Source organism: Rhinolophus ferrumequinum, chromosome X (genome assembly GCF_004115265.2).
Source record: "Rhinolophus ferrumequinum isolate MPI-CBG mRhiFer1 chromosome X, mRhiFer1_v1.p, whole genome shotgun sequence".
NCBI lineage: Eukaryota > Metazoa > Chordata > Mammalia > Chiroptera > Rhinolophidae > Rhinolophus > Rhinolophus ferrumequinum.
Genome location: NC_046284.1, coordinates 80,367,516 through 80,389,371, shown reverse-complemented (window position 1 = coordinate 80,389,371; position 21,856 = coordinate 80,367,516). Strand labels below are relative to the sequence as shown.

The 21,856-nt window shown below is 37.5% G+C and overlaps 1 protein-coding gene across 1 annotated transcript; it reads left to right on the top strand.

Moving 5' to 3' along the window:
- The first annotated feature begins 2,178 nt into the window (after positions 1–2,178).
- Positions 2,179–4,611, top strand: UBQLN2 (ubiquilin 2). Its single transcript, XM_033117320.1, has one exon. It carries the CDS (start codon positions 2,469–2,471, stop codon positions 4,341–4,343), a length of 1,875 nt encoding a protein of 624 aa, XP_032973211.1. The 5' UTR covers positions 2,179–2,468; the 3' UTR covers positions 4,344–4,611.
- The last annotated feature ends 17,245 nt before the right edge of the window (positions 4,612–21,856 follow it).

Below are 21,856 nucleotides of genomic sequence, written 5' to 3'. Positions count from 1 at the left end.
AAAATTAAAAATCCCCCCAAATACAACTGTATTATAATAAATACTCATATCCCTATCATCTAGAATTAACTATTGTTATTTTGCCATATTTGCCATATTTTTCCATAAAGATGAATGAAAGAACAAATAATTTCAAATTTATGTATTTTTACAGATTTAACTCAATTTCCTTTTAGTCACTATCCTGTGCCCTAGTCCATTTCCTCTTCCCCATGAATGCAAGTTTGGTATGAATCATTCTAGTATATTTGCGATTGCTCCACATACATGTGAATGCATCTATAAACACCATAGTGTTGTGCTAATTAATTAGCTTTTTGAGATCTATACATATTAATATGTTTAGATTTAGTTCATTCCTTTTATCTTCTGTATTCTATTAATCATATAAATCATACTATGTTAATCCATTCCCCTTTTGATAGACATTACATACTCATTTTTTTTCTTTTCTTGAGATATTTTAAGGCTTTTGTGGCCTAATTATTTTCAAATGCTGGCTGGATACTGGGAGGGAAAAGTATTTTCTGGATAGCATAAATTAGAGTTCAAAATTTATAATTTAATGAGTTAAATAAAATATTTGACAAATTTTCTTTTTTAAAAAAGTAATTTATACATAAATTTGAAATTATTTGTTCTATTATTCCAGTGTTACATCTTTATTTATCTCTCCTACTTATCTGTAACTAAATTAGTTAAATATGGTAATGTCTGGCACTACTATTGTATGCCTGTCAGTATCTACTTATAATCTACCCCCAAATGCCTTCTGATTTTTTAAAAAAATTATAAATGCAGGGCATAGTTATAAAAGCCATCAAAAAATCTAAAATTAAAAAGAGAAAGGAATAGTTATTCATAATTTCAGCACTAAGGAATCACCACCAGTAACATACTAATGAATAATATTCCAGATTTCTTTTTACACATACAGTTAAAGACAGTTTATATACATAAACTGTTTCAAATAGTTTTAAAATAAACATATTTATTGTATTTTTTGGTATTGAAACAAACAGGCTTGTATAATTTCTACTATACATACTTAGCTGAAAGTGAAAATACTCTCAATTTTCCTAGAACTACTGTTTATTTCATGTATACCTTTAAAGATACTTTATATCTTATGAATTAACCACCCATTTTTAAACATAGTGCATATTATTTTATTGTATGGCAATATCATATTTGACCAATCTTGTGTAAACAGACACTGATCATCTTTTAAAATAATTTTTTGAAAATACTGCAGTGCATATACATTTTATACATCTATGTTTTTGCATCCTTATCCAATTATTTTCATAGGCAAGGTCTCTAAATGAGGTATTTCTAGAGAAAGGCGGAAATATTTAAAATGTCGATTTATGTTTTCGAATTGCCTTATGATTATAACTTACACTTCGATTAGCATGAGAGTGCATCTTCTCAGCTCTCTATAAGGTTTATCATTTTTCATCTTTGTCAATGTGACAAGGCAGAAGTATAATTTCATTGTTTTAATTTGGATTTTTTTTTAATTACTGGTGAGCTTAATCATCTTTTTATATGCCCTTTGACCATTTGCACTTCTTTCGTAAAATGTATGCTTCTGCCCAGTCTTCTCCCATTCTCTCATTGGGGATGTTAATCTTTTCCTTTTTGCTTTGTTCTTTATTTTTCATTTTTTGTCTTTACATGGGGTCAGTTGGATTCAGGCTTTCATTCTTTCGCTGCCTTACGGACTTCAAATACATATATATATATATATATATATACATATATATGTATATATATGTATATATAGATGTGTGTGTATATATATATATATATATACACACACATCTATATATACATATATATATTTTCTTGAGATTTATTAAGAGATTTATATATACATATATATATTTCCCCTATTGGTCTTCTAATGTCTTCTACAGAAGCTGGTTCCTTTTCCTCTCTCCCTCCCTCCTTCCCTCTTTTCTCTACTCTTTAGTCTTTGTTTATTTCCCTCTCTGTTTCTCTGTCTTTCTGTCTCTCTCAATCTCTCTCTCTCCCGCCCTCCCCCTTTTTTTCAGTATAGAAGTTTTTTAATTTTGCTCGAGTCGTATCTATCATTCTGGGCCTGGCGCCGCGTCAGCAGAGGGGGGCGGGGAGGTGCGCGCGGCACTGGGGGAGGGGAAGGGGCGGGGAGGAACGGGCGGAGCGGCTGCGTGAGTTGCTGCGAGTGCGCGCGGTGGGATCACACGGCGGCGGTGGAGGCCCTGAGACCTGAGCGCTGAGATCTCGGCCCGCGGCCTGCACGGAACCGTCTCTCCACCCGAGGATCAGAAAACCGCAATCTTCATTACAGAGGTACTGTGTTCCGCGCTCCCCGCCCGGCCCGGCCCAGCCTGCTGCGGCGGCGCCTCCTTCCTTCCTCCTTCCCTCGCTCTCTCTCTCGCCCGCCCGCGCCTTCCCTGTCTGCCTGCGTCACCGCGGCCGCCATGGCTGAGAACGGCGAGAGCAGCGGCCCCCCGCGCCCCTCCCGCGGCCCTGCTGCGGCCCAAGGCCCTGCCTCTGCCCAGGCCGAGCCCAAAATCATCAAAGTCACTGTGAAGACTCCCAAAGAGAAAGAGGAGTTCGCGGTGCCAGAGAATAGCTCAGTCCAGCAGTTTAAGGAAGCGATTTCGAAACGCTTCAAATCCCAAACAGATCAGCTAGTGCTGATTTTTGCCGGAAAAATTTTAAAAGATCAAGATACCTTGATCCAGCACGGCATCCATGATGGACTGACTGTTCACCTTGTCATCAAAAGCCAGAACCGACCTCAGGGCCAGTCCACACAGCCCGGTAATGCCGCGGGAACTAATACTACTACCGCGTCGACTCCCAGGAGTAACTCCACACCTATTTCCACAAATAGCAACCCGTTTGGGTTGGGGAGCTTGGGAGGACTTGCAGGCCTTAGCAGCCTGGGTTTGAGCTCGACCAACTTCTCTGAGCTCCAGAATCAGATGCAGCAGCAGCTTCTGTCCAGCCCTGAGATGATGATCCAAATCATGGAAAATCCCTTTGTTCAGAGCATGCTTTCGAATCCCGATCTGATGAGGCAGCTCATTATGGCCAATCCACAGATGCAACAATTGATTCAGAGAAACCCAGAAATCAGTCACCTGCTCAACAACCCAGATATAATGAGGCAGACCCTCGAAATCGCCAGGAATCCAGCAATGATGCAAGAGATGATGAGAAATCAAGACCTGGCTCTCAGCAATCTCGAAAGCATCCCAGGTGGCTATAATGCCCTACGGCGCATGTACACTGACATTCAAGAACCCATGCTGAATGCTGCACAAGAGCAGTTCGGGGGTAATCCGTTTGCCTCCACCGGGAGCAGTTCCTCCTCCGGGGAAGGTACACAGCCTTCCCGCACTGAAAATCGAGATCCACTACCCAATCCATGGGCACCACCACCGGCTACTCAGAGTTCTACCACCACCGGCACAACCACAAGCAGTGGCAGTGGGTCTGGCAGTAGCTCCAGTAGTGCTACTGGGAACACCATGGCTGCAGCCAATTATGTTGCCAGCATCTTCAGTACCCCCGGAATGCAGAGCTTGCTGCAACAGATAACTGAAAACCCCCAGCTGATTCAGAATATGCTGTCTGCGCCCTACATGAGAAGCATGATGCAGTCACTGAGCCAGAATCCAGATTTGGCTGCACAGATGATGCTGAATAGCCCAGTGTTTACTGCAAATCCTCAGCTGCAGGAGCAGATGCGTCCACAGCTCCCGGCTTTCCTGCAGCAGATGCAGAATCCAGATACGCTGTCAGCTATGTCAAACCCAAGAGCAATGCAGGCTTTAATGCAGATCCAGCAGGGGCTACAGACATTAGCCACTGAAGCTCCTGGCCTCATTCCAAGCTTCACTCCAGGTGTGGGGGTGGGGGTGCTGGGAACCGCTATAGGCCCTGTAGGCCCAGTCACACCCATAGGCCCCATTGGCCCCATAGTCCCATTTACCCCCATAGGTCCCATTGGGCCCATAGGACCCACTGGCCCTGCAGGTCCCCCTGGTTCCACTGGCTCTGGCGGCACCCCTGGGCCCACCATGTCTAGCTCTGCACCTAGTGAAACCACGAGCCCAACATCGGAATCTGGACCCAACCAGCAATTCATTCAGCAAATGGTGCAGGCTCTGGCTGGAGCAAATCCTCCACAGCTGCCAAATCCAGAAGTCAGATTTCAGCAACAACTGGAACAGCTCAACGCAATGGGGTTCTTAAACCGTGAAGCAAACTTGCAGGCTCTAATAGCAACAGGAGGCGATATCAATGCAGCCATTGAGAGGCTGCTGGGCTCCCAGCCATCATAATTACATTTCTGTACCTTGAAAAAAATGTATCTTATTTTTGATAATGGCTCTTAAATCTTTAAACACACAAAATCATGCTTTTCTTTCGTTTTGATTCTTTTAAATCTGTCTAGTTATAAATATAATATGATACATTTTAAGGTGGAGTCCATACCCCTATCCCTCTCTCCCTCTTTCGTTCCTCCCTCCCTCCCTCCCTCCCTTCCTTTTGTCCTCTCTCCCTTTTGTCCTTCCTTGTTTTTTGTTCTTCTTTTTTCCTTCCTTCCTTCCTTCCTTCCTTCCTTCCTTCCTTCCTTCCTTCCTCCCTTCCTTCCTTCCTTCTTTCCTCCCTCCCTCCCTTCCTTCCTTCCTTCCTTCCTTCCTTCCTTCCTTCCTTCCTTCCTTCCTTCCTTCCTTCCTTCTCCTTGTCTGTTTTGAATGGTGGGAATCAATGCTGTTTCACTCAAAGGTGTTGCATGCAAACACTTCTCTTCTGCATTTATTGTGGTTTTTGGAAACAGATATCAAACTTCACAGTTGGGTGAACAAGTTTTGTCCTACAGATGTCCAATTTGTTTGCATTTTAAACATTAGCTTATAGTAATTTAATGTAGAATGAAAATATTAAAACCAGAAGCAAATTATTTGAAGCTCTAATTTGTGGTACAATATTGCTTATTGTGACTTTGGCATGTATTTTTGCTAGCAAAATGCTGTAAGATTTATATCAGTCTTTGATCTTTTTTGTTATATTTGTACACAGTACAGTAAGCACAATTGGAACTGTACATCTAGAAATATTACAACAGAATTTCTGAGCGGAATCTGAGCAGAATATGTCATCAAAATGAGAGAATATAAGAAATATTTCTGGAGCTAGGTATGTCACAATTTTGTAGAATCTTACAGCATCTTTGATCAACTCAGTGAAAATGTTGGCTAGGCAAGTTCAGTTCAAATATAGTAGAAATGTTTATCCTGGTATTTCTAAGTATACATTTAATTGTACAGAAAACTACTGTGTGAAATTGTGTCAACATTTGCCGATTGACTGTATATGACCTTAATCTTTGTGCAGCCTGAAGGATCAGTGTAGTAATGCCAGGAAAGTGCTTTTTACCTAAGACTTCTTTCTCAGCTTCTCTCATAAAGATACCCTAATAATACACATTTTGATTTGTAATTAGAAATGTAACTTCCACTGAAAGTGTCATGTGATGTTTGCATTACTTTTAACTGCTATGTAAAGGAAACTGTATCTTTTGACTCTATCAGTTATTTCTCTTATGCACAGGGAATAATGCATTAAAATGACTAAAAAAATAAAAAATAATAATAAAAAATGGATAAATCTTTTCCTTTTTGCCTTCTCACCCAAAGATCATGATTAGAAGGATTGCTCCCCCCCAAGATTATATAAAGTTTATACTGTATTTCTCTAATTTTAATGGTTTTGTTAAAATTTTCCTTTGCTCTTCTCCAATTATTTTGATGTATGGATTTAGGTATTTAACTTTTTTCCCCCAAAGGGTTAGCCAGTTGTTAGCCAGTATTTATCTCTTTGTGTACCCACCCTCCATTTGAAATGTCATACATATATAAACTTTATTCTGTTTTTGAATGCTCTTTAGTACCACTGAACATTGTAGCCCCAGTATACCAGCCTGTAGTTATTGAGTTAGAAATATGACTTCATGTCTGTTAGGGTAAGTCTTCCTATTGATCTTCTTTACTTTTCACAATAGTCTAATGATTCTGACATATTTATTTTACCAGATGAACTTTATGGTTAATTGTTTTCCCTTAAAAGTAAAGTGGGAATTTGTTTGGGACTGTCTTAAATTGATGATAGTGAGAACTACAGAATTGCAATGCTTTCCAGAAACATATCTCATTTTAAAAAAGCTTTCTATGTCCTTTATGGGAGTTTTATTTATTTAAGTCCTGTATAATTTGTGATAAATGTATTGCTAGGTAATATAGACATAAGGACAAAATACTGTGAATGGGAGCTCTTATTCAGTTTGTTATCTATGTAGCTATTTTTCCTGTATAGTGGAAGAATGTATTTTCATAGGATAATTTTAAATTGGCAATTTACTGAAATCTGCTTCAGAGATATTCAGTTGATATCTTTGAGTTTTTCCTGGTATGCAATTATATCAATGATAAGTTATGATAACATGTGCTCTTCAAAATTTATAACATAGTTTCTGACTGCATGGGTTAAACACTTCTAGAACAGTACTAAATAATCTAAGTAGCAGTGGCATTCTTATCTTGCTTTTCATTTTAACCAGACTATGTTTGCTGCAGCAATTCTAAATTGCATTTTTGAAAAAACATTCCTCCGGGAGATGTTTAAGTAGGTTTGCAAAATGCTGTATACTATAGTCCCTCTTGAAGAGTCATTGTGCAGTAAATATTGACTAATAATTTTTTAGAAGAAGTATATTCTTCAGTTTAAAGAACAAAAACTGTATATTTCAGCACTTCTTTAAAGAACCACCTTTTTTGTTCTAAACTCACCTGATAACATTTGGCCTGTCAGTGTTCCTCAGAACACCAAGTTAGAAATGGTGATTTATTATTTCATTGCTATATGATGCTGGGTGTTTGAAATAATTACAAAGTCTGCCATAAAAAAATTAAGAATTGTAATGAATAACATGGATGATTTTATAGGGCAATAAATACTAAAATAAGCCAGTGGCATAGAAAATATAGTAATAATTCAGTAGCCACAGGAAAAACTGGATGTTGTCTAAGGCCTGGCTTAGATAGTTTAGCAGGTAAATTTCTTTCAAACATTGAAGGAACACAGAATTCCTTAATTACTCTAGCTAAATGTTTATTATTTTTCCTCTTTACTCATTTATTTTTTGTTTCAGGTGTACAAAACAATGTAATAGTTAGACATTTACACCCCTGAGAAAGTGATAACCCCCCAATCCACTACCCCTTTGACATTGTATATAGCTGTTATAATACCATTGACTATTCTCTGTGCTGTATTCCACATCCCATGACAAGATTGTGTGTGTGTATGCATATACATATATATGTATGTGTGTATATATATATATTTTTTAAAAAAAATTATAGTTGACATTCAATATTATTCTACATCAGCTTCAGGTGTACAGCACAGTGGTCAGGCATCTACACAGTCTATGAAGTGATAGCCCTGATAAGTCCAGTGCCCATCTGGCACCCTACATACCTTGATTATATTCCCAAAACTGTTTGCTATCCCTGTGACTATATTGTGACTACTAATTTATACATTTTGTTTTCTCCCTGAAAATATCCAGGTCTTTATTGTTATTTTTCGTTTGTTTGTTTTCTAGTTCATTAGTTTTTGTTTATAACTTTATTGACTCTTTTTTATTACTTTTAACTGTTCTTTCTCTAGCTCTTATATGATGTAACTTCTTCCTGTTATTTTGTAAGTTCTTTTTCCAGGCTCTGTTTTTGTTTTGGGTTTTCTTTATCTATGATTAATTCACAATTGATCAATTTTTTTCAACATTGAATCAAGAAGGGTACATCCTGACCTGCCACCTCTTTCCCTCCCATAAGAGAGGGGCAATTGTTATATGCTTTCACTGTTTACTTGATTGTCATTCCCTCCCTAAGCTTACACTGGACTGCTGGATGGTATAAGTTTATCTTACTGGTGCTGTTATGCAGCAGGATGAGGTACTAGGGAGGGAGCGGGGATCAGGGGCGACCCCAGCAGGAGAAGTTTACCTCAAGATGGCTTTTCTCATTTGTTCTTTGGCCTCTCCTTCAGGTATGTGATTGGTATCATATATAGTCTCATCACTTGCATGGGTGTGTGGTGATGGGGGGATTGGATATACAACATTGAAACAAGCCCTGCTGGCTCATAAAGAGGACTCATATCAGGTTGATATCACCATGTTTATTGAGAAACCACAATCAGAGACACTGAGCTTGCCCACTGAGAGTGGGCACCCTCCTCCAAATTCTGTTAATCTGAAGTGTCAGAATAGCAACAAACGGAGTAATTCTAGTCAGGGGTTGGGGTTAAGGTATCAGGGAAGCCATTTGGCCTGTGTCTCATGTTCACAAAGGGACTCAAATTTAGAATTTTGACATTATCCTCAAATGAATTGATTACTCCCGCTATAGATCCAGACTGACCTGATGGAAAAATGCTCAATATACAGCTTAATTTAGTAAATGTAAAAATTTTAAACTGTGGCAATTTTGATATTCCTAATTTGGCATTTTAAAAATATACTTGGAGGCTTAAATCAAATGGAAGTTACTCAGGCTTCCCTCAACTCATGAGAGGTTCTCATCCCAGTTTTTTCACTGTGTGCCCCTACTTCCAGTCCTTGCTCTTTTAAACTAGCTAGCATTAGAGGTTTCCTGCCGGGATTTTCTTGATTTGTCAGCATATCACGGAACTTCAGATTGGTGATTCGCTTAGTATGGCCCCATCAGCATCATGTTTTACAGAAGTTCCTTGGGAGTTTTCCCACCCTCATTGTACAAGTTTTGCTCAATTTTTGTTTCCCTTTTGTCATTTCTGTTGATTTGTGGGAGAAAGGGAAGAATTGGGGACCTATTCTAATGCTACCATCTTCCCAAATGTCTGTTAGGAAACTTAGAGGAAAAGAAATTTTCTAAAAATAGAATGGAGAAGTATGATTTAGAAGTCATGAGACTAAAGCCACCCCAAACAGCAGCTTCATTAGGTGGTGTATATGCTAACCTAGGCTTTAGATACTTTGATGATGGATCAAAACCCTTGGCAAAAGCTACTCTAACCCAACAAACTTAAAAGTTTGGGTAAGCCACCCTCAAATAAGTAGTTGTCCTGACATACATGGGCAACGTTAAATGGATATGTATTGAGACATATAGTTCCAGCTGTATTGAGGTATCTGAGCACAGATTTGAGCTCCCTAAGAGTACTTTCAAAGTCCAACTTCCGAACTTTTTGGCCCAATGTTTAGGTTAGCAAACTTAATTAAGGTATATTTCAGGAAAGAGTCTATAATTTATTATTGAAAGAATTGTTGATGAGCATGAAAGGAAGTAGAAGATGATTACTTGGCCCAAGCGTGGATTTCGTAAGATTGTCTTGCTAGACTAAATTAATGTCTTTGTTAGATGGGGATAACAGTAATATCTAATGTATTTATAGTTCAATTTTTATAACAACCCTATAAGAGAGTACTGTTGTTATCTTCCCAAGTTTAAAGATAAGGAAATAAACTAAAAGAGGTTTAGTAATTTTCCAGGGTTACACAGCTATTAAGTGAGAGCAAAAGTTAAACTCACTTCTGAGATTCTAGAATGTGTGCTTAAACAGTTTACTATTCTGCTTCCCTCTGAGTCTGTTAAACTATACCACTCTACCTATCATAGAGATTTTATAATAAAATTATATACTAGCTGGCCTCCTGGGGGTTGTTGAGGAGACACATTAGCTTTTGTTAAATGGGTACATCTCTGCTGCTATTCACCCTTGCATAAAATCATATTGCATAAAAATGCATATGTTAGAATCAGTTCTGTCACAATCAATAACTTCAATTTGGAGATTTGCCTTTCTTACTTTTCAGTTGTGGCTAATATTTGAAACTACACTTTAATACAGCTATCCACAGTGGCCTAATATATATGGTATGTCTCTGAACTGGCAATCACATGGGCACTTGTCCTTCAGCTGCTCTGGATGTATGATACCTGCCTGCCTATTGAACTGCCTCCAAGAGATCTCAAAAGGCAATAAACATGTGTACCTCACCATGGCATTTGATAGTTTCTCAAAATGTCCTTGAGAATATAATGGTGTAACATGAGCTGGGTGATAGGACAATAGATGGGTTAGTAATTTGAATTGACAGTGTTCAATGTTGGGTCAATGCGGACAAAAGGTTTCTAAACTCAGTTCTGTCTCATTTAAGTTATTTTTCAATGACTCATATGAAACCATAAAATAGCTTGCCTATCCCATTGTAAATAGTGTAGTATTAGAAGGCAGAATAGATGTACTGGCTATCTCTAGCATGATCCAAAAAGTCCTTAGTAGGCTAAAGAAAAAAATAGCCAAATCTAGCAGGATTAAATTGAATAGAATTAAATGTGAAGTCCTGTACTTGTATCAAAAATTCAGTTACCAAAAGTAGTGTTCATATGACTTAAAAATAATATATGTAAAGAAGACTCAATGTTTTTAGTTTACTCTAACATGAGCCAACCATATGAGGTTATGGTGCACACACATATAATGAAATCTTAGGTTCCTTTAATAGAGGCATGGTGTCCAGAACAAGCAAGTCCTTCATAATGTTTTATTCTGTACTTGATAATTTATGTTGGGAGATTTGGATCATTTTGGAGTGCCACAATCAATGTGGACACAAGTAACCTGGAAAGTGACCAAAATGGTGACTCATTTACGAATAAACACAGAAAAATTATTTTAAAAGGTCAAGAATGCTTTAATCTAAAGACTGGGGAGTGTGGATATTCAAATAATTAAAGCCCTTGTCAGATAGAAGAAGGGTAACATTTACTTGGTTAGCTCCAGAGGACAGATCAACTCAGATTTTACAAGAAGTCAGAATTTTGGCTTACTGTTAGGAACTTTCTAACAATTAATTGAACCTAACCCTCCTTGCTGGAACTGTTTAAACAGAAGCCTATTTGACAGAAATGTTCAAGAATAGTTTTATGCATCAGGTAGAACTTTGAATTAGAAGATCTTCAAAATTCCTTCCAAAGCTGATATTCTCCCAACAGACTTTTCAACTTCTCACTGAATATGCACTGTCTGGGATTAGAGTTCTTCCAGATTGAAGTCATGTTAAAGACTTCTGTCTTCCATTTCCTAGTTTAGTAAACAGTAGCTGAGAAGATTGCATACCTTTGTTGACATAAAATCCAGGTAAATTCAATATTCTTTCATTTCTTGATACTACGCATGGGAAAAGGACTCAAACTACAAGATCTTAAATTTAATGTCACAAAATGCTGAGAGATTGAGAGAAGGAAATAGGAAGGGATGCCTGAGGTCAAAGGACTCTGGTTTGAGGCTGAAGGTTACAGGGCTACTCTAACCTCCTCTTTCTCTTGGTAATATTTTCCTACCCTCTTATCATTTATAGTGGTGGTTAAAATGGTGGGAGGATACTGAAACTAAGAGTGAAATGTAAGTTGTGATGGCAAAGTATATGTAGTATTTTGGTTAGAATGACCCTTTTGGAGCAGAATAAAAAAGTTTGTGCTTTGCTTTACATGATACCGTGGGTTTAATTATATCAAATAAACGGTCTTCTGAGTCATTATCCTGTATATTTTTTATAAGTTGCCCTAGGGTTCCAAAGGATCTAGGAAAGCATCCTGATACTGGGGACAGGCTGAAATGTGAGTTTCCTTATTTGAGGAACATGAATTGAATCTCAAATTGTGTGTGTGTGTGTGTGTGTAACTTTGATTTTGCAAGCTAAATCAAGTTCCCCTCCACATACGCTTATACTGATGAACTACTCTCCTACATTCCCCATGTAGATATTTGCCTTCTTCATGCTTCACTTAACACTCCAGCTTCCATTTCTGGATGTATTCCTATATGTCTAGATGGATTCAGCCCCTTTGACTTGTTTTTAATAAACCTTTTATTTTAAAAGTTTTAGATGTGCAGAAAAATTACGAAGATAGCATAGAGAGTTCCCATATATCACACACCAACTTCCTCTATTTTTTACATCTTACATTAGTATGGTATATTTGTTACAATTATGAAGCAATATTGGTGCATTATTATTAACATAAATCCATACTTATTTTAGATTTTCTTAGTTTTTACCTAATGCCCTTTTTCTGTTCCAGTATCCCATTCAGGATACCATATTACATTTATTCATCATATTTCCTTAGGTTCCTCTTGGCTGTGACAGCTTCTCAGATGTTCCATGTTTCTTATGATCTTGATAGAGTGGAGGAGTATTGGTCAGGTATTTTGTGGAATGTCCTTCAGTTGGGAATTTTTGACATTTTTGCCATGATTAAACTGGATTTATGGATTCTGGGAAGGAAGATCAGAGATAAAGTAGTATTTTCATCACATTATATCAAGCATACCTATCATTAGCTTGACTTACTACTCTTGATGTTGACCTTGATCACTTACTTTGAGATAGTATATATCAGTTTTATCCACTGTAAAGTTACTCTTTTACCCTCCTTTCAATAATGTACTCTCTGGAAGGAAGTTCCTATGTGCAGTTCACATTTAGGTGGAGAGTTATGCTCCACCTCCTTGAGGGTGAAGTATCTACATAGTTTATTAGGAATTCTTCTGCAGGAGAGATTTTTCTTTCTACCCATTTATTTATTTAATAATTATTTATATTAGTATAGACTCATGAATATTTATTTTGAATTTTGGATTATAATCTGATACTACGTTATTTACTTCGTTACTCAAAATAAATAGTTTGACCATTGGGTGCTCTTTCAAGTTGACTTTCAAGGTGTTTTGTCATATCTCCTTCATTTTTTTGATCATTTTCTTTCTGGCACTACAAGGTACTCCAAGCTCATTTGTGTATTTCTTGGCTCTTTTCTCTTAGGAGCCGTACTTGCATTTAATTGGAGAATTTTATTGGAAACAAAGACCTGGGTGCTAGATGTGCTCGTTACTACTGGAATTTCATTGCTCCTAGCCCCTCTCAGCTGACAGCAAGGAAATTGTGTGTGTGTGTGTGTGTGTGTGTGTGTGTGTGTAATAAATATTTTTTATGTAATCATCTGTATCTATTTAAAGCTAAACATGAGATCTTGCTGATGTCTCCAATTCTAATCCATTCCCCAAAAGACTATTAATAATACATTTGTATTATTTCAAACCTCCATCCCTTACTTATCTGTAACATCCCACTCCAACTATGAGAAAATTATCTCCCACCACATGCCATTCATTTACTCAATTGTTCAGTTCCAGCATATATGTACATATAGCAGTATCTGAATTATTAACCCCTATGCCTGTGGGAAACAACTTTCTCAATTACAGTGTTTAATAGTTTCTTTGCCTTTAGTCTTATAGACTCCACTCATTTCCAAAATTATTTAAGTCAACATGATTCTCCCCATATCTTTCAGTGAGATTGTTTCATACATCTGTAATTAAAATAAAATATTATTTAAAAAATAATTACTTATGGGGCCGGCCCAGTGGCTCAGGTGGTTGGAGCTCCATGCTCCTAACTCCAAAGGCTGCCGGTTTGATTCTCACATGGACCAGTGGGCTCCCAACCACAAGGTTGCCGGTTCAACTCCTCGACTCCCACAAGGGGTGGTGGGCTCTGCCCCTTGCAACTAAGATTGAACACGGCACCTTGAGCTGAGCTGCCTCCCAGATGGCTGGGTTGGAGCGCGGGCTCTCAACCACAAGGTTGCCAGTTCGATTCCTCGAGTCCTGCAAGGGATGGTGGGCAGTGCTCCTTGCAACTAAGATCGAACAAGGCACCTTGAACTGAGCTGCCGCTGAGCTCCCGGATGGCTCAGTTGGTTGGAGCGCGTCCTCTCAACCACAAGTTGCCAGTTGGATTCCCTCAAGGGATGGTGGGCTGCGCCCCCTGCAACTAGCAACAGCAACTGGACCTGGAGCTGAGCTGCACCCTCCACAACTAAGACTGAAAGGACAACAACTTGAAGCTGAACGGTACCCTCCACAACTAAGATTGAAAGGACAACAACTTGACTTGGAAAAAAAGCCCTGGAAGTACACACTGTTCTCTAATAAAGTCTTGTTCCCCTTCCCCCCCCCCAAAAAAAATCTTCAAATAACTAAAAATAATTACTTTAAAAAAATCAGTAGGGACTAACTTATCCTTTAAAAATAATTACTATATTATAAAAGGAATATATACTCTTGTAAAATAAATTTAAACTGTAAAATATAATGAAGAAAATAAGAAAGGCACTCACAGCCAGAGATAATACTATAATTTTAAAGTTTTTACCCAATTTTGTACATTTTAATATACGAATTTTAAAATTTTGATATACTATAAGTAGATTTTTACCTTTCTTTTTAAATTTAATTTTTTACAAACAATTTTCTCTTTCATGCCCAGATTTTCACTTTTGAATTTAAAAAGTGGCATATACTTCTTTCTTATAAGAACAAAAATAAATTAAGAAATGTATAAAGAAAAAAATCCTGTAGCTACCCACTTCTAATTCCCAGGACAAAGAGAAGACAGAGGTACATGTTAACATTTTATTTGATATATGATGTATATATTTGTTATATATATCCCATTTTCTAGTATGGCATTTTTACATTGATACGCACACTCACGCGCACAAACGTGTGCAAGGTCTGACAATTAAGTTCGCGAACTTGTTGCAACAATGTTGCTAACATTTTTTGATACCAAAGGGATTATTCATTATGAATTTGTACCAACTGGACAAACAGTTAACCAAATTTACTATTTGGAAGTGCTGAAAAGGCTGCATGAAAAAGTCAGACGACCTGAACTTTTTGCCAACAATTCATGGCTCTTGCATCACGACAATGCACCCGCTCACACGGCACTGTCTGTGAGGTAGCTTTTAGCCAGTAAAAAAACAACTATTGGAACACCCTCCCTGCTCACCTTATCTGGCCCCCAATGACTTCTTTCCTTACCCGAAGATAAAGGAAATATTGAAAGGAAGACATTTTGATGATATTCTGGATATCAAGGGTAATACAACGACAGCTCTGATGGCCATTCCAGAAAAAGAGTTCCAAAATTGCTTTGAAGGGTGGACTAGGTGCTGGCATTGGTGTATAGCTTCCAAAGGGGAGTACTTCCAAGGTGACCATAGTGATATTCAGCAATGAGGTATATAGCACTTTTTCTAGGATGACTTCACAAAATTAATTGTCCTATATTTTACTATTATATAAGACCAGGTCTTTAATATAATATATAATATATTATAACATAATATAATATATTATAATAATATAATATGATACCTGGTCTTATATTAATTTTTGCTCCAAAAAATGCATTAAAGCTGATTGGCAAGTCTTATTTTCGGGGAAACAGGACAGAAAAAATACCTAAGAGTGGAATTGCTGGGTCATAATGTAGTTCTAGTTTTAATTTTTTGAGAAACTGCCATACTGTTTTACATAGTGGCTGAAGCTATTTGCAATCCCATCAACAGTGCACAAGGGTACCCTTTTCTCCACATTCTTGCCAATACCTGTTTGTTGATTTATTGCTGACATCCATCCTGACAGTATGAGGTGATATCTCATTGCGGGTTTTATTTTTTTATCTCATTGTAGTTTTAATTTGTATTTCTCTGATTATTAGTCACGTTGAGCATCTCTTCATATGTCTGTGTATGTCCTCATTGGAGAAATGTCTGTTCAGGTCCTCTGCCATTTTTTAATTGGATTGTTTTTTTTTTTTTGGTGTTGAGTTGTATGAGTTTTTAATAAATTTTGGATGTTAACCCCTTATTAGATGTATCATTCACAAATACCTTCTTCCATTCAATACCGTTTTCCCTGAAAATAAGACCTACCTTGAAAATAAGCCCCAGTTAAGATCGTCAACCAGACGGACGCATTTAGTACATTATGACAATGTTCCAGAAGAAGATGACATGACTATATTTGAATAAATGATTATTGGACATGAAAAAATAAGACATCCCCTGAAAATACACTGTAATGCATCTTTTGGAGCAAAAATTAATATGAGACCCGGTCTTATTTTTGGGGAAATACAGTATAAGACCTGGTCTTATTTTCTGGGGAAACATAGTAGGATGTCTTTCTGTTTTGTTGATGGTTTCCTTTGCTGTGAAAATTTTTTTAGTTTGATGTAGTCCCCTTTATTTATTCTTTCTTTTCCTTCCCTTGCCTGAGGAGATATATCAGAAAAATATTACTAAGAGCAATATCAGAGAACGTACTGCCTATGTTTTCTTCTACGAGTTTTATCATTTCAGATCTTACATTTAAGTCTTTAATCGATTTTGAATTTATTCTTTTTTTTTAAATTTATTTTTAATTTATTGGGGTGACAATTGTTAGTAAAATTACATAGATTTCAGGTGTGCAATTCTGTATCACATCATCCATAAATCACATTGTGTGTTCACCACCCAGAGTCAGCTCCCCTTCCATTACCATACATTTGATCCCTCTCACCCTCATCCCCCACCCCCCAACCGCTTTACCTTCTGGTAACCACCAAATTACGTTCCCCAGATTAATTTTCAAGCCCGTGGCCATCCTATGGTCACCGATTGCCCTCCATCCCCTCAACCTCCCCCCCACCCCCCACCCCTCCCGCCCATCTAGCAACCCTCAGTTTTTCCTCATTGTCTCCCAAACTGTTTCTGATTAGTTCATTCACTTATTCTTTTCTTTAGAATCCGCAAATAAGTGAGATCATATGGTACTTATCTTTCTCTGTCTGACTTATTTCACTTAACATAATGTTCTCTAGATCCATCCATGTTGTTGCAAATGGTAAGATTTCTTTCTTTATGGCTGCATAATACTCCATTGTATAAACGTACCACAGTTTCTTAATCCAGTCATCTACCGATGGGCATTTTGGTTGTTTCCATGTCTTAGCTATTGTGTATAGTGCTGCAATAAACATAGGAGTGCATAGAGATTTTTGAATTGAAGTTTTGGATTTCTCCGGATAGATACCTAGGAGTGGAATTACTGGATCATAAGGTAGTTCCATTTTCAGATTTTTGAGATACCTCCATACTGTTTTCCATAGCGGCTGCACCAATCTGCAATCCCACCAACAGTGCACAAGCGTTCCCTTTTCTCCACATCCGCGCCAGCACTTGCTGTTTGTTGATTTATTGATGATAGCCATTTTGACTGGGGTGAGGTGGTATCTCATTGTGGTTTTTATTTGCATTTCTCTGATGGTTAGTGAGGTTGAGCATTTCTTCATATGTCTGTTTGCCATCTGTATGTCCTTTTCAGAAAAATGTCTCTTCAAGTCCTCTGCCCATTTTTTAATTGGATCGTTTGTTGTTTTTTTTTTGGAGTTGAGTTGAGTGAGTTTTCCATAGATTTGTAATATTAATCCCTTATCAGATATATCATTGGCAAATATCTTTTCCCATTCAGTAGGATCCCTTCTTGTTTTATTGATGGTTTCCTATGCTGTGAAAAAACTTTTTAGTTTGATATAATCCCATATGTTTATTTTTTCTCTTAGTTCCCTCGAGCGAGGGTATATATCAGTAAAAATCTTACTCCGGGTAATGTCTGAGAAGTTTCTTCCTATATTTTCTTCTAGGTATTTTATGGTTTCAGATCTTACATTTAAGTCTTTAAGCCATTTTGAATTTATTTTTGTATATGGTGTAAGGAGGTGGTCCAACTTCATTTTTTTGCATGTGTCTGTCCAGGTTTCCCAGCACCATTTATTGAATAGACTGTCATTACTCCATCGTACATTCTTGCTTCCATTGTCGTAGATTAAATGGCCATATAGGCGTGGATTTATTTCTGGACTCTCTATTCTGTTCCATTGATCTATGTGTCTGTTTTTATGCCAGTACCATGCTGTTTTGATTACTGTAGCCTTGTAGTATAATTTGAAGTCAGGTATTGTTATACCTCCCACTTTGTTCTTATTTCTCAAGATTGCCTTTGCTATTCAGGGTCTTTTATGGTCCCATATAAATTTTAGGATTATATGTTCTATTTCTGTGAAAAACGACGTTGGCAGTTTAATAGGAATTGCACTGAATATGTATATTGCCTTAGGCAGTATGGACATTTTAACTATATTAATTCTTCCTATCCATGAACATGATACGTGTTTCCATCTATTTATATCTTCCTTCATTCCTTTCTTCAGTGTCTTATAATTTTCTGAGTATAGATCTTTTACTTCTTTGGTTAAATTTATTCCCAGGTATTTTATAGTCTTTGGAGCGATTGTAAATGGGATTGTTTTTTTTATTTCTCCTTCTGATGTTTTATTATTGGTATATACAAATGCAACTGATTTCTGAATATTAATTTTGTATCCTGCTACTTTACTAAATTCATCTATCAGCTCTAATAGCTTCTTGGTGGAGTCTTTAGGGTTCTCTATATATAGTATCATATCGTCTGCATACAATGATAACTTTACTTCCTCCTTACCAATCTGGATGCCTTTTATTTCTTTTTCTTGTCTGATTGCTGTGGAAAGAACTTCCAGCACTATGTTGAATAGAAGCGGAGATAGCGGGCAACCTTGCCTTGTTCCTGATCTTAGGGGGAATGGTTTTAGCTTTTCCCCATTGAGTATGATGTTAGCTGTGGGTTTGTCATATATGGCCTTTATTATGTTGAGATAAGATCCCTCTATTCCCACTTTCTTAAGGGTTTTTATCATAAATGGCTGTTGGATTTTATCAAATGCTTTTTCTGCATCTATTGATATGATCATGTGATTTTTATTTTTCATTTTGTTAATGTGGTGTATCACATTAATAGATTTGCGGATGTTGAACCACCCCTGCATACCAGGGATGAATCCCACTTGATCATGGTGAATGATCTTTTTAATGTATTGCTGAATTCTGTTCGCTAATATTTTGTTGAGGATTTTTGCATCTATGTTCATTAAAGATATCGGCCTGTAGTTTTCTTTTTTTGTGGTGTCTTTGTCTGATTTTGGGATCAGGGTGATAGTGGCTTCGTAAAAAGTGTTTGGGAGTCTTCCCTCCTTCTGGATTTTTTGGAAGAGCTTGAGGAGAATTGGTGATAATTCTTTTTTGAATGCTTTGTAAAATTCACCTGCAAAGCCATCTGGTCCAGGGCTTTTGTTTGTTGGGAGACTGTTGATTACTGATTCAATTTCCGTGGTGGTAATCAGTCTATTCAGGCTTTCTGTTTCTTCTTGAGTTAGCCTTGGAAGGTTGTACGCCTCTAGAAAATTGTCCATTTCTTCCAAATTGTCAAATTTGTTGGCATATAGTTGCTCATAGTAACTTCTTAAAACTCTTTGTATTTCTGCAGTGTCCATTGTCACTTCTCCTCTTTCATTTCTGATTTTATTAATTTGGGTCCTCTCTCTCTTTTTTTTAATGAGTCTGGCTAAAGGTTTGTCGATTTTGTTTATCTTCTCTAAGAACTAACTCTTGGATTCATTGATCTTTTTATTGTTTTTCTGGTTTCTATTTCATTTATTTCTGCTCTGATCTTTATTATCTCCTTCCTTGTGTTCCCTTTGGGCTTATTTTGCTGTTCTTTTTCCAAATCCCTTAAATGTGAAGATAAACTGTTGATTAGTGATGTTTCTTGTTTCTTTAGGTAGGCCTGCAAAGCTATGAATTTCCCTCTTAGGACTGCTTTCGCGGCATCCCATAGATTTTGGGTCGTCGTGTTTTCATTTTCGTTTATCTCGAGATATCTTTTGATTTCTTCCTTGATCTCCTGCTTGACCCATTCATTATTTAGTAATAAGTTATTCAGCCTCCATGAATTGGTGTGCCTTCCAGTTTTTTTCCTGTAGTTCATTTCTAATTTCATAGCATTGTGATCAGAGAAGACAATTGGTATGATTTCAATTTTATTAAATTTATCAAGACTTGTTTTGTGGCCTAACATATGATCTATCTTGGAAAATGTTCCATGTGCGCTTGAGAAAAAGGTGTATTTTGCAGCATTGGGGTGAAATGTTCTGAAAATATCGATTAAATCCAAGTGGTCCAATGTATCATTTAAGGCTGTTGTTTCCATATTGATTTTCTGTCTGGAAGACCTGTCCCTTGTGGTCAGAGGTGTGTTGAAGTCCCCGACTATAATAGTGTTACTGTTGATCTCTGCCTTTATGTCAGTCAGTACCTGTTTTATATATTTAGGTGCTCCTATGTTGGGTGCATAGATGTTTACTAGGGTTATGTCCTCTTGTCGGATCGATCCCTTTATTATTATATAGTGCCCATCTTTATCTTTTAGTATGTTCTTCATTTTAAAGTCTATTTTGTCAGATATAAGTATTGCAACTCCCGCTTTTTTCTCGTTTCCATTTGCATGAAATATCTTACTCCAACCCTTCACTTTCAGCTTGTGTGTGTCTTTTGTTCTGAGGTGAGTCTCTTGTATACAGCATATACAAGGGTCTTGCTGTCTTATCCACTCAGCCACCCTATGTCTCTTGATTGGAGCATTTAATCCATTTACTTTTAAAGTGATTATTGATAGGTACATAGATATTGCCATTTTTAAATTTGTAGTTAGGTTGTTTTGATCTTTCTTCTATTTACAGAAGTCCTTTTAGTATCTCTTGCAATGCTGGCTTGGTGGTGATAAATTCCTTTAGCTTATTTTTTCTGGAAAGCTCTTTATCTCTCCATCAACTTTAAATGATAGCCTTGCTGGATAAAGCAATCTAGGTTGTAGGCCTTTGTTTTCCATCACTTTAAGTATCTCCTGCCACTCCCTCCTGGCCTTCAATGTTTCTGTAGAAAAATCATTTGATAATCTTATGGGAGTTCCCTTGTATGTAACCCTCCGTCTTTCTCTTGCTGCTTTTAGGATTCTCTCTTTGTCTTTAAGCTTTGCCATTTTCACTATAATGTGTCTTGGTGTGGACCTGTTTGGGTTCATCCTGGTTGGAACTCTCTGCACTTCCTGGACTTGAATGTTGGTTTCCTTCATCAGGTTGGGGAAGTTTTCAGACATTATTACTTCAAATATGTTCTCAATCCCTTGCTTGCTCTCTTCACCTTCTGGTATTCCTATGATGCGCATGTTGTTGCGCTTGATGTTATCCCAGAGGTCTCTTAGGCCATCCTCATTGTTTTTTATTCTTTTTTCTTTCTGTTGTTCCGTTTGGGTGATCTCTGCTACCTTGTCTTCTAAGTCGCTGATTCGATCCTCTGCTTCATCTAGCCTGCTGGTAATTCCTTCAAGTGAGTTCTTAATTTCGGTAATTGTGTTCTTTAGTTCTAACTGGTTTTTCGTTATGATTTCTACATCCTTCTTTATGTTTTCTCTAAGCTCGTTTGTTATGATTTCTACATCCTTCTTTATGTCTTCTCTAAGCTCCTTAAACATTCTTATCACCAGTATTCTGAACTCTGTCTCTGAGAGGTTGGTTACGTCTGCTTCATTTGGTTCTAGTTGTGGAGGCTTCTTCTGTTCTTTTATTTGGGACGTGTATCTTTGTTTCCCCATTCTGGCTGACTGTGTTTATTTTGATATATTAGGTAGATCCCCTAGAGTTCTTAGTTCTTGCTAGGTTATCTTATGTAGTATGTGTCCTTTATATTTGACTCGCACCACGTCGTCCTCCTCTGCGTGTGCTCCAAATGTGAGTCTTGTGTTGTGGACACTGTCCCGTTCAAGAAGATCTTTAATTGCTTCCCGTTAGTGAGCAGGTGGGGTCAACTCCTGGGCTGACCCGCCGTGAGACTTGGTTCTGCCCCCCCGCAGGGCGCTCTGCTGCGTGAGGGTTGACCACCTCAATGTGATTTGGCCTCTATGGGCTCCA

Coding starts and splice junctions, on each gene's coding strand:
- UBQLN2 (XM_033117320.1), top strand. CDS start 2,469: ATGGCTGAGAACGGCGAGAGCAGCGGCCCCCCGCGCCCCTCCCGCGGC.